The following is a 12,774-nucleotide window of genomic DNA, read 5'->3' as shown; positions in this document are numbered from 1 at the left end:
GAAAGCACAGCAGTGTTTTCTCACTGGCATCACATGCCTGGAGACCCTGCTGATTGGTCTCCAGGCAAAGCGCTGTGATCTGAGCCGTCATAGATCACAGAGCTCCTGCACAGCTTGTTGGGTGAGCTGTAGCAGATTCTCTGCAGGGACATTTAAAGCGTCCTTGCAGAGATGGAGAAGGACTGATCCTGGGGACCTCAAGGTAAAAGGTAGTGATAGCTGGAATACGACTGATTGATTGTATCTGTCATTCATAGATGCTGGATACACATAAACAGATCTATGTATCCTCGTCATTGGTATAATATGTAGGTAAAGTTTGGAGACTAGCCATCCCCTTCACCAGCAGCCCATGAGTTACTGTAGACAATGACCTGGGCACTATTTATTTCATACAGTATTTTAGACGTCTTTTAGGAACACTAAGATGATATGGGGTACGGAAATAAAAAACAGATGCGGACTTACAATTTTTTAGCTGATACTCAATGGCAGACTTTAGGTTAAATGCTTCAATCAGTGCAGTCTCATGCAGTACCAAAGTGTTACCCACGCTACGGACATCAATGCCTTCAGTTGTCATGCCAACTCCAAGCTCTGGAGGGTAATGCAAAAAAAGAAACAATGAAAAATAGACAAAGCTTCCCATTCTGATTCATAAGACTCTTTACATTTACAGAAACGTCTTAAATGCAACTATGTGTTATAAAGATGACGCAGAAATACACTCATAGTAAAAAACACGCCCTCCCCTAGAAGTTGTCAGAATCAAATGACATTTTCTCTGTGTGACTGTAACATTGATATAAGTAAGTGATTACAATGTAAAGGAGAATTAATTGCAGAAAACTGACCCCTTGAGGGAGGCTCTAGTACCCTATTGTACCGCCTCTAGCTTGGATACAAGATGTGATACAGGCGGGCATGGAGGCTCTAGTACCCTGTTGTACCGCCTCTAGCTTGGATACAAGATGTGATACAGGCAGGCATAGAGGCTCTAGTACACTGTTGTACCGCCTCTAGCTTGGATACAAGATGTGATGCAGGCAGGAATGGAGGCTCAAGTACCCTGTTGTACCGCCACTAGCTTGGCTACAAGATGTGATACGGGTGGGCATGGAGGCTCTAGTACCCTGTTCTACCGCCTCTAGCTTGGATACAAGATGTGATGCGGGTGGGCATGGAGGCTCTAGTACCCTGTTGTACCACCTCTAGCTTGGATACAAGATGTGATACAGGAAGGCATGGAAGCTCTAGTACCCTGTTGTACCGCCTCTAGCTTGGATATAAGATGTGATATGGGCAGGCATGGAGGCTCTAGTACGCTGCTGTACTGCCCCCAGCTTGGATACAAGATGCGAAACGAGTGGGAATTGTGGCTCTAGTACCCCGTTGTACCACCTCTAGCTTGAATACAATATTTGAAACGGGTGGGCATGGAGGCTCTAGTACACTGTTGTACCGCCTCTAGCTTGGATACAAGATGTGATACAGGCAGGCATGGAGGCTCTAGTACACTGTTGTACCGCCTCTAGCTTGGATACAAGATGTGATACAAGCAGGCATAGAGGCTCTAGTACACTGTTGTACCGCCTCTAGCTTGGATACAAGATGTGATGCAGGCAGAAATGGAGGCTCAAGTACCCTGTTGTACCGCCACTAGCTTGGCTACAAGATGTGATACGGGTGGGCATGGAGGCTCTAGTACCCTGTTCTACCGCCTCTAGCTTGGATACAAGATGTGATGCGGGTGGGCATGGAGGCTCTAGTACCCTGTTGTACCACCTCTAGCTTGGATACAAGATGTGATACAGGCAGGCATGGAGGCTCTAGTACCCTGTTGTACCGCCTCTAGCTTGGATACAAGATGTGATTCGGGTGGGCATGGAGGATCTAGTACCCAGTTGGACCACCTATAACTTGAATACAAGATGTGATATAAATGGGCATGGAGGCACTAGTACACTGTTGGGCTGCTTCTAGCTTGAATACAAAATGTGATATGGGTGCGAATGAAGGCTCTAGTACCCCGTTGTACCACCTCTAGCTTGTGATTTGATAAGGGGAGCTATGGAGGCTCTAGTACCCTGCTGTACCGCGTCTAGCTTGGACGCAAGATGTGATACGGGCAGACATAGAGGCTCTAGTACCCTGTTGTACCACCTCTCGCTTGGATACTGTCACGACTGGAGTCCGGGCAGGTTATTCCCTAGTCCTACCTGCAACCCCTGAACCTACCTACTTGCCCCCCTAGGCTACGCCCTAGGGCGGTAACTGGGCGACAGTTCCTAGGCGCGCTAGGGATGCAGGGCAGGAGTCAGACTGACAGACAAATACAGATAAACACACAAACTCAAAGGCAGGTCAGGTAATCTGGGTCGGCAACAGGAGAGAATTAGGTACAAGGGGTCAGACGAAGGCAAAGTCAGGTCCGAAGCAAACGAGGTAAAACAGGGAATCAAATACAGGTAACGTGGGTGTAGCTGGAGACCAAACATACACTGGCAAGGTCAGGAGGAAACTGAGCAGTTTAAATGCTGTCAGAATTCCCGCCACAGCAGCTGATTAGGGCGGGGAGCCTTACAGCAGTAGGACCCAATCACAAGACGCCGGATCACGGCGGCCAGGGGAGGTCACCAAGACCGGAGCTCCTCTGTGCCGCACCCCCGCAGCCCGGGTAATAGGATTGGTAGTACAGGCACAAAGATCCCCAGAGCCGCCGGACCTGACAGGTACAAGATGTGGTACGGGCAGACATGGAGGCTCTAGTACCCTTTTGTACTGCCTCTAGCTTGGATACAAGATGTGATACAGGAAGGCATGGAAGCTCTAGTACCCTGTTGTACCGCCTCTAGCTTGGATACAAGATGTGATATGGGCAGGCATGGAGGCTCTAGTACGCTGCTGTACTGCCCCCAGCTTGGATACAAGATGCGAAACGAGTGGGAATTGTGGCTCTAGTACCCCATTGTACCACCTCTAGCTTGAATACAATATTTGAAACGGGTGGGCATGGAGGCTCTAGTACACTGTTGTACCGCCTCTAGCTTGGATACAAGATGTGATACAGGCAGGCATGGAGGCTCTAGTACACTGTTGTACCGCCTCTAGCTTGGATACAAGATGTGATACAGGCAGGCATAGAGGCTCTAGTACACTGTTGTACCGCCTCTAGCTTGGATACAAGATGTGATGCAGGCAGAAATGGAGGCTCAAGTACCCTGTTGTACCGCCACTAGCTTGGCTACAAGATGTGATACGGGTGGGCATGGAGGCTCTAGTACCCTGTTCTACCGCCTCTAGCTTGGATACAAGATGTGATGCGGGTGGGCATGGAGGCTCTAGTACCCTGTTGTACCACCTCTAGCTTGGATACAAGATGTGATACAGGCAGGCATGGAGGCTCTAGTACCCTGTTGTACCGCCTCTAGCTTGGATACAAGATGTGATTCAGGTGGGCATGGAGGATCTAGTACCCAGTTGGACCACCTATAACTTGAATACAAGATGTGATATAAATGGGCATGGAGGCACTAGTACACTGTTGGGCTGCTTCTAGCTTGAATACAAAATGTGATATGGGTGCGAATGAAGGCTCTAGTACCCCGTTGTACCACCTCTAGCTTGTGATTTAATAAGGGGAGCTATGGAGGCTCTAGTACCCTGCTGTACCGCGTCTAGCTTGGACGCAAGATGTGATACGGGCAGACATAGAGGCTCTAGTACCCTGTTGTACCACCTCTCGCTTGGATACTGTCACGACTGGAGTCCGGGCAGGTTATTCCCTAGTCCTACCTGCAACCCCTGAACCTACCTACTTGCCCCCCTAGGCTACGCCCTAGGGCGGTAACTGGGCGACAGTTCCTAGGCGCGCTAGGGATGCAGGGCAGGAGTCAGACTGACAGACAAATACAGATAAACACACAAACTCAAAGGCAGGTCAGGTAATCTGGGTCGGCAACAGGAGAGAATTAGGTACAAGGGGTCAGACGAAGGCAAAGTCAGGTCCGAAGCAAGCGAGGTAAAACAGGGAATCAAATACAGGTAACGTGGGTGTAACTGGAGACCAAACATACACTGGCAAGGTCAGGAGGAAACTGAGCAGTTTAAATGCTGTCAGAATTCCCGCCCCAGCAGCTGATTAGGGCGGGGAGCCTTACAGCAGTAGGACCCAATCACAAGACGCCGGATCACGGCGGCCAGGGGAGGTCACCAAGACCGGCGCTCCTCTGTGCCGCTACCCCGCAGCCCGGGTAATAGGATTGGTAGTACAGGCACAAAGATCCCCAGAGCCGCCAGACCTGACAGGTACAAGATGTGGTACGGGCAGACATGGAGGCTCTAGTACCCTTTTGTACTGCCTCTAGCTTGGATACAAGATGTGATACAGGAAGGCATGGAAGCTCTAGTACCCTGTTGTACCGCCTCTAGCTTGGATACAAGATGTGATATGGGCAGGCATGGAGGCTCTAGTACGCTGCTGTACTGCCCCCAGCTTGGATACAAGATGCGAAACGAGTGGGAATTGAGGCTCTAGTACCCCGTTGTACCACCTCTAGCTTGAATACAATATTTGATACGGGTGGGCATGGAGGCTCTAGTACCCAGTTGGGCCACCTATAGCTTGAATACAAGATGTGATATTAGTGGGCATGGAGGCTCTAGTACACTGTTAGGCTGCCTCTAGCTTGGATATAAAATGTGATATGGGTGGGAATAAAGGCTCTAGTTCCCTGTTGGGCTGTCTCTAGCTTAAATACAAGATGCGATATGGGCGGGCATGGAGGCATACAGGTTCTGTATGGTCTTCTGCGGCATATTGCTCCACATTTGCTGTAACTGAGCATGTAGATCAGGAAACTTGTAGGCTGGACTCCCAAATGACACCATACATGTTTTATTAGAGATAAATCTGGCGACCGGGCAGCCACAGAAGTGTGACAATGTTGTGGGGGCTTCCTGTGACCCCCTTGTGTGTGTAGCTGAGCATTATCCTGCTGCCTCTTGGAAGCCGCTATGAGAGGAACACATGAGGCTGCAGGATGTCCTGAACGTATCGCTGAGCTGTCATTGTCCCTCGTACCACTGCTAGGGGGAACCAACAGTCATATGCAATGTGTCCCCCAGACCATCACACCACATTGGGGGCAGTGTGCCCCTCCACAACAAAGGCAGGGTTGAGGTGCTCACCCTTAGTTTTCCAGACATGAACACGGCCGTCATCAGCGCCCAAACCAAACCTGGATCAGTTGCTTAAAACAACCCAGTTCTACTCCATTTAGCAATCCAGTTTCATCGTGCACGACATCACTGCCAGTGGAGGCGACAGTGGGTGGGTGTAAAAGGCAGTACATGTAATGGTCGCTGTGAGACCAAATGTCACTCAGCCAAGTGCCTGGAATGATGGCGCCATCTGTTTCTGGATGGCGGACAATGAAACAATTGGATCTACTGGTGCTTGTCGGACGATCAGACCATCCTCTCTACTGGACATCCTAAGCGCGGTCGCCTTGTGTGCGTACCCTTCTGCATCCACTGGTCCCAACACCACCTAACAGTCTGATCAGAAGGACGGATGGAACAATCATCAATACGACCATCCAGCTTCTCACGTCCCAATAATGCGCCCCTCTCAGACTCTGGTAACAGAGTGAAATCTCTGCGTCGTAGAGGCGTCTAGTGGTCAACAAGCTCTACACAAGCGGAAGAAGAGATCACTACACACAAGGGGCCTCCGAGAGCCTCTTATAGGACAAGGGGGGAACCACTTCTAGGGCCTCAGGTGACAAGACCGTTCATCTAATCACCACAACTCTCATCATTTACAGATCTGCCTGAGATGGAACTGCATGCCGGGTTTTGTAGGAAAATGACAACTTCTTCTTGTTTTTTGACAAAGAGTACTATAGAAATTTACAAGCCACTGGCACATTTTCGCTGCAATTGTCCTTTTCTTGATGACGGTCTGTAATTTCATTCACAGGAATAACGGATGGCTGTTATATTAGCGTTATAACTAAAACATATTGTATTTTACATGTAATCCTATAGATCCAGCACTACAACATACCTGGATGCTCTCGAATTCCATGTTCTATAATGTCTGAAATGTACTTTAGAGCAGGTACATATTGCTTCATGCTGTAGTAACACAAGGCGATGCTGTAGGATAAGTCTATCCAAACACAAGAAAACATGGTGAGAAGCTCTGAATGATAATGCTGACGATAAAAGACGATAAATGGACGGGATCTTTTATCTACATCTGCTACCACAATGTGCCCTGACACACACTCATAGAGAAACGTCATCTTCATGACACAATGATATAATATCATCAAAAAAGGAAATAATGACATCTGATTACAAGTCTCAGCTATTGTATCATGTATAGAACTAAATACAAACGCAATAATAAAGTGGGAATTAGGGCTTATTCAGACGAGCGCATGCGTTAATACGTTTGCAGCTACGGAATGTATTTTCACATAAACGAAGTTAGGAGATGATAAGAAACAGGCTGACACGTCCGTGTGAGCAGATCGATCGTCTTTTTTGGCTTGTGTGTTACACCCTTCCCATGGAATAGAATGGCAATTAAATCCCTAATTACGGCAAGCGGTCTTCTTCTGCCTGCATTGTGTGCAGGACAACTCCCTCACCCTCCCTTTATTGAGCTGCCATAGACTTCTATGGCAGCTCTCTGCGTAACACGGACAAAGATAGAGCAGGTCCTATCTTTTCACTGGCGAAGATTTTGTGCTGAAAAAACACATTCGTGTGAACGAATCTTTTGAAATGGAAGGCATTGCTTCTTCATGTTATACGGGTTATATTTTCACGTGCGGCTATACCTCCGCAAATACGCTCGTTTAATCCCTCCTTAATGGAGTGAAACCCATGCAGTAAGTAGTAACTGTTAAGCCAGTCTCATCGCACGATGCGATAGCGTGTGAAAACGCAAAATTATTTTATCGCCCATGTTTCCCTATGGAGCCTTCGTTTTATCGCATCGCAATGAACAAACTTGGTATTTTCGTGCGATGCAATGCGTTTTAAACATCAGAAAGGCCTATTGTCGCAAGAAAATCACGCGAGTAAAATGTGCAAGAAAATCGCAAATAGCGACGATGTTTTTGAATAAAAAGCAGCGCTGATACTCAGACATCTCATGAGCAATTTCCTCACGGCAATATCGCGATTGCCCATGTGAAACTAGCCTTAGGGCAGAAGGTGACTTCTATTCAGCACGGGAAGTTTTCTGGTTTTGTTCAGCCCTACTATGTCCAGTAAGCGATTATGATGAGGAGGCCGAAAAGGAGGATTTAACTCCTTAGTGACGGAGCTTTTTATCTATTTTCGTTTTTTCCTCCCACCTTTCAAAAAATCGTAACTCCTTTATTTATCGATCAATGTCGCTGAATGAGGGCTTCTTTTTTGCAGGACAAGTTGTAGTTTTCAATGATGCTATTTAATGTACCGTATAATGTACTGAAAAACGTTAAAAAAATGTAAACTTTAGAGTGGAGAGAAATGGGAAAAAAAACAACATTTCGCCATCTTTCAGTGCGCACAATAACTTTTTTATTTTTCCGTCGACATAGTTGTGTGAGGGCTCATTTTTTGCGGGACGTCTTGTAGTTTCTGTTGGTACCATTTTTGAATACATACGACTTTTTGATCGCTTTTATTACATTTTTTCTTGAAGACAGGGTGACCAAAAAAGCACATTTCTGGCGTTCTTTCTTTCTTTATTTTTCGAACAACATTCACCGTGCGGGGTAAATAATGCATTACTCTGATAGATTGGAATTTTTGGGACGCAGTGATACCAAATATGTATTTTTGTTTTATGATTTAGATTTACTGCTACTATGGCAAAAGGTTTTTTTCTTACTTTTATTACTTTTAATAATTAATCATTTAAATGCCGCTGTCAGGCTCTGTGTAGTGACAGCGTATTAATGTGCTGTACCAATCTGCCATAGGCTCCTATGTTGCCGCTCACACACATTACACGAAAATATGCCTGCAAGAAAAAAAACAGAGCATGCTGCGATCCTTTTCACTGGTGTATCTACAAACATTGTTCAAATGCTAAGGTGAATGGATCCATGAAAATCAATGTACTTTCATTGACTGAATTCTCAGAGGGTAGGCAGTTAAAGTCAAACTAATAGAATAAGGCCCAGTTCACAAACGTGACTTATACTAAAACTATAATTTTATTAAGATAAGATTAAAAATACGGAATAAGGGCACAACACTGACAAACATACACAGACCAGGTAAAGTAGACCACTTATTGATCGTCGTGGTACCTATAGTAACCTGGATTATGACACTCAATGGGTAATTTTTGTCTAGAATAACAGACACTCCACTGAGACAAAGATCAAAAAGAACCCAGAGGTACAAGAAAGAGGGTTATAAAGGCTCTTTTGATTATAATTATGTATGAGCCTATTAAGATCCTTTGGGTTCTTTAATTTCCAAACGGCCCCTATAAGAAATCGTGTCTGGTGAGTATCTATTTTATGATCCACATCGGACAATTGTGGTTCGATGTAAATACATAAATTCTGTAGGTCCTATATGGACGATTTTTAATAGGGTGCTATAGCACGATACCGGGCACCGATACTTATGGAACACCCAAAGTACACGATTTATAACAGAGCCACTTAGGGTCGATTAGAGCTCGATATATTGTAATAGGAGTGTATTTTCTTCAGGTGTCAGATACAAAACTGTAGGTAGCCAGGAGAGAATATATATATACAATTGTACTTTCTCCTCTATTTGCTGAAAACAGCTGTAGGATAATAATGCAGTGATGGTATCTGCTTTTAGTAGTTGATACGTGAAAATAGTACTTTAGACTCTACGCGTTTCACCACACGGTCTTTGTGGATCATCAGGAGATATAGTACTCAAGGACTTAGGATGACAAGGTAAGATATACTACCAGAGTATCATAATGGGTTTACAAACTAAAGTAAGCGGTGAGCTCTCAGCTTTAATTATAAAGCAAAACAGGTCACCCAAGATAACTCGGTGACCTATTATAAAAGTCCAAGGAGATAAATCCTAGCTATAAATGCAAATAGCTCCTGCTCTTCTAGTGAAGCTTAGCGGGCTACTTCTAGATCTGAGGGACTATGACACAATAGTTATGCGGTTAGAAGTATGCAGCAACCTGACACTAACATAAAAAAGGTTGAAGCACTATGGGGGAAGACAACAATGTGTGTCTTTTGACCCCAGTCTTAGTTGTATGCCAACAAGACAAGTGCTTCTTCTTTTATAAAAATGGACCAAGGGAATGCAGCGAAGTCTGTATCCCAAATCTCAATAGTAGATTTTGAGGTCAACAAGTTAGTTCAGAGCGCCCTCAGATAATAGCTAGTGCCCTAATACAAAAGAAAAAAAGAGCTCCAGCAGGAGCATAGTGGAGAGAATAACCCGTCGCCTACCATCAAGGCCGTCGCCTTGATTCCACGTCTGTGAACTGGGCCTACTTTCATTGACTGCATTCACCATGTACTACGTGGGCGTGCATCACGTACGTAATACTCGGTGAAATCACCCCCGTGTCAATGTGCCCTTAGAAAAATTTATACATTTTTTAGCAAAATGAATGGTAAATTATTTTTTACTGATTTTTTTTTTTACCTTGTTTGTATCCGATAACTTGCATGGCAGTGAGGAACTTTTTGCAGGCTTCTTCATATTGTCCTTCTTTGTACAGCAGACATCCTAAATTAATTTCACTATCGGGATCATCAGAAGGGATCTGTTCCACCAGACTCTAGTAGATCACATGAAAGAAACGATTAAAGATCAGAGTGATTGGAGATCTGAATAACATTTGGACATTTTAATTTCACTTCTGTTTCATTATGAAGTAAGAAACATACAATGCAAATGAGGGAGATGGAAAAATACCTCTGCAGCGTCAACTATTGGATGGATTCTGGCTTGGCTTTCAATTCCTAGTCATTGTTGCAAAGCTTGTATAAAGAGTCTAACATTGACTTGCAGGAATGCTGTCTTTCAATAGGTGGTGCTGCATATGTATTGTTCCATCTCCCTTATTTGCATATTACCCAGAGGAGGATGAATGGCCTTAAAAGTCTACTCACTCACTCACTCACTCAGGAGAGAAGATAGTGTTCCAGACATACAATGTTCACGGTTTTCCAAAGATGGACTTTTATCTGATTGCCGGGGGTCTGATCATTCCAGGCCGGAGAGGGAATGGGCATGAACAGACACTATATTAAAATCAAGCACTCAGCTGTACATGTATTTCCCAAAGACTGTAAAAGGGATTTCCGGGAATACATTGATGGTTGATCCTTCAGCACCTTCGAGAGAAAGTCTCACAATACGCAGCTGTATTTGGAAAAAACATAAGAGGGGTCTTGCCTACTTCATTCTGTTAGGCCAGCTTCACACAAGCATATTTGTGCGCGCAATACGCAGTGAATAGAACCCATTGATTTCAATGGTTTCGTTCACATGCACGTATTTTTCCTGCGTATTTCGGTCGCACAAAAAAGTAGTCAGCACGCTTTATTTCCCTGTGTATTTGTGCACTAAAATCTCCTATTAAAGTCCATGGGGGATGCGCAAATGCGTGCGCAATTCGTTAGAAAATGTATGATATGCCGTGTAATTGCGCAGGAAACAAACATGAACTCAGTATATTAGGCATTTCAATGGCTGGGAGCATAGGGGTGCATTTTTTTGCGTGTGCAAAACCCAGCAAGACATATGCCGATGCACATACAAAAAAGCAACGTTAATTCCGCAAATACATGGCACTCATACTGTGTGAAGCCAACCTTAAAGTATAAACAATCAACAACTATACAAGTATTCCTGTAAAACTCTTCATGACGTCAGAGAATCATATTGGAAGGGGGGGGGGGGTGCTGCTCAGGACTTCCCTCGGTCAGCCATAATGAATGGTTGCCATGTAATACTACATTTCCCCTGCAGCAGCTTCCGCCTGTTTGGCTGTGGCTTCTCCCAGCAAAATCTGTGGCTCTCATCTGGAAGGAGATGTATCTGATAAGACAACTTCTTTAAAGGGGCACTAACTTTTCAGACAGTTTCTGCTTATCTAATAGCCTGTGTGTGCCTCATTAATCTGAATATACTTTCATTAGACAAGTTGCTGTTTTATCAGTGTAAATCAAGGCTGAAGTGGCTGCCACTAGGGGTCTCCCTTCCAGCCCTCCGCAGTTCACTGATTGGTAAGCTTCTGTAGTTACTGGGATGCTCTGTTAGCTGTGGCGGAGGGGCTACTTTACTGGCTCCTCCCTGAACTTACACAGTGTTTGCAACCTCCACGATCTCTGCCTCTCCTGCTGCTTCAGTGTGCCTGTGTGTACATTACATTGGGTTTACTAACCATTTGGCCAGAATGTCTCGGAATACCCAACTCCTGCAATCATCCTGGAACAGCAGAGGGGTGTGTATTCAGATACTGCCTCCTTGCTGATTGGACCAGACACAGAGCAATACAGCATGCAAAGTGAGGGAAAAGAAGTACAAGACACTGAACTACTGGCAGAATGCTAAGCATGCTACATACCCCCTGCCTGAAAGTGGATTGCAAACAGGGCAGCATAAAAATGGGGAAGACCACCTGAAAAATCTGATCTTGCAAACATGAAACAGAGTGCAAACACCAGCAGATGAGTTGGTAAGGAGAACTTGGTAGATTCTAGAAAACTTGTTGAAAACTCAGGTACGTGTTAATGGATATATACTGAACATGCAGACACTAACCAGTAGGGGAGCTGCTTCTTAGGATAAATTCCTGGGTGCCCATGATAACAATACCCAGTAAAGACCCCCACTGAGACCTAGAGGGCAGAGCATTTTGCACAATGAGGTAAGGAAAACTTTAGAGGAATTAAAGGTTTTCAAACTTCAGGCAAAAGCTGAATTTTCCAAGTTTGTCCGCCTTTCCAAGTTACAAAAAGCAGCAGAAATTATTTTTTCCTACCAGTTTACTCCTTTGTATTTCTAAATACCTTGTATAGATAACATCCATTTCATACCTTCGCTCCGGACAGGTCTTCCTCGCCATATTTAATGCAGGCTTGTAATTTCAACACCTAACAGAAGAAAAGGTCATAATCACAGTTCTATACAAAAGTTTTATAGGAGCAGCCCAGGCGATCTTCCATCTGTAAGGGTCCGGCAGGATAAGTACGGCGAATAGAAATCTTTCCTACTGGTTATTAAGTTGCACCTAATTGTAAAGCCTTTGCAATAATCTGATCAGAGAATTACTATAGTTGCTATCCTGCATTGTCCTTATTAAAGTACCATAGTTCTATAGGAGGAATTTCCCGTTTAAGCTGGCCGTAGACATGAGTTACGGCCCTTCTACATGGACCAATGATCGGGAACAATCATTTTTTCCCCAGTCATTGCCCATGTAAACATGTCACGATCAATCGACAAGCGAACAAATGTTCATTTGCCGGCTAATCGCATTGTTTATGTCAGGGGTCCCCAACAACCGGTCCGCGGACCGGGCCGTTAGGAGTTTACTGCCGGTCCGCGGGCAGTAAAACACATGTGTCAAGCACAAGGCCTGCGGGCCGGATCCGGCCCGCTGCCTCATGTTATGTGGCCCGTGGCGTGCCGACGCTGCTCACCACTGAAGCGATTACCAGCTGGGGTGCCGCAGATCCCCGCTGGTAATCGTGCTATCACCTCTGATCCCGGTGAACACTGACGTCAGTGTGC

The 12,774-nt window shown here is 45.2% G+C and overlaps 1 protein-coding gene across 1 annotated transcript in view; it reads right to left on the bottom strand.

Moving 5' to 3' along the window:
* The window catches only part of LOC136586741 (intraflagellar transport protein 70A), a 59,164-nt gene that overhangs the window by 39,634 nt on the left and 6,756 nt on the right, over positions 1-12,774 (bottom strand). Inside the window, exons 4-7 of the mRNA XM_066584936.1 lie at positions 12,078-12,134; positions 9,676-9,811; positions 6,071-6,175; positions 469-597 (exon numbers count right to left, since the gene is read on the bottom strand). Of these exons, the coding sequence (XP_066441033.1) occupies positions 469-597; positions 6,071-6,175; positions 9,676-9,811; positions 12,078-12,134 (427 nt within the window). The remainder of the gene's footprint in view (positions 1-468; positions 598-6,070; positions 6,176-9,675; positions 9,812-12,077; positions 12,135-12,774) is intronic.

This window comes from Eleutherodactylus coqui, chromosome 12 (genome assembly GCF_035609145.1).
Source record: "Eleutherodactylus coqui strain aEleCoq1 chromosome 12, aEleCoq1.hap1, whole genome shotgun sequence".
NCBI classification, from domain to species: domain Eukaryota; kingdom Metazoa; phylum Chordata; class Amphibia; order Anura; family Eleutherodactylidae; genus Eleutherodactylus; species Eleutherodactylus coqui.
The sequence above is the reverse complement of the archived record's forward strand: the minus strand, read 5'-3'. Positions and strand labels throughout refer to the sequence as shown.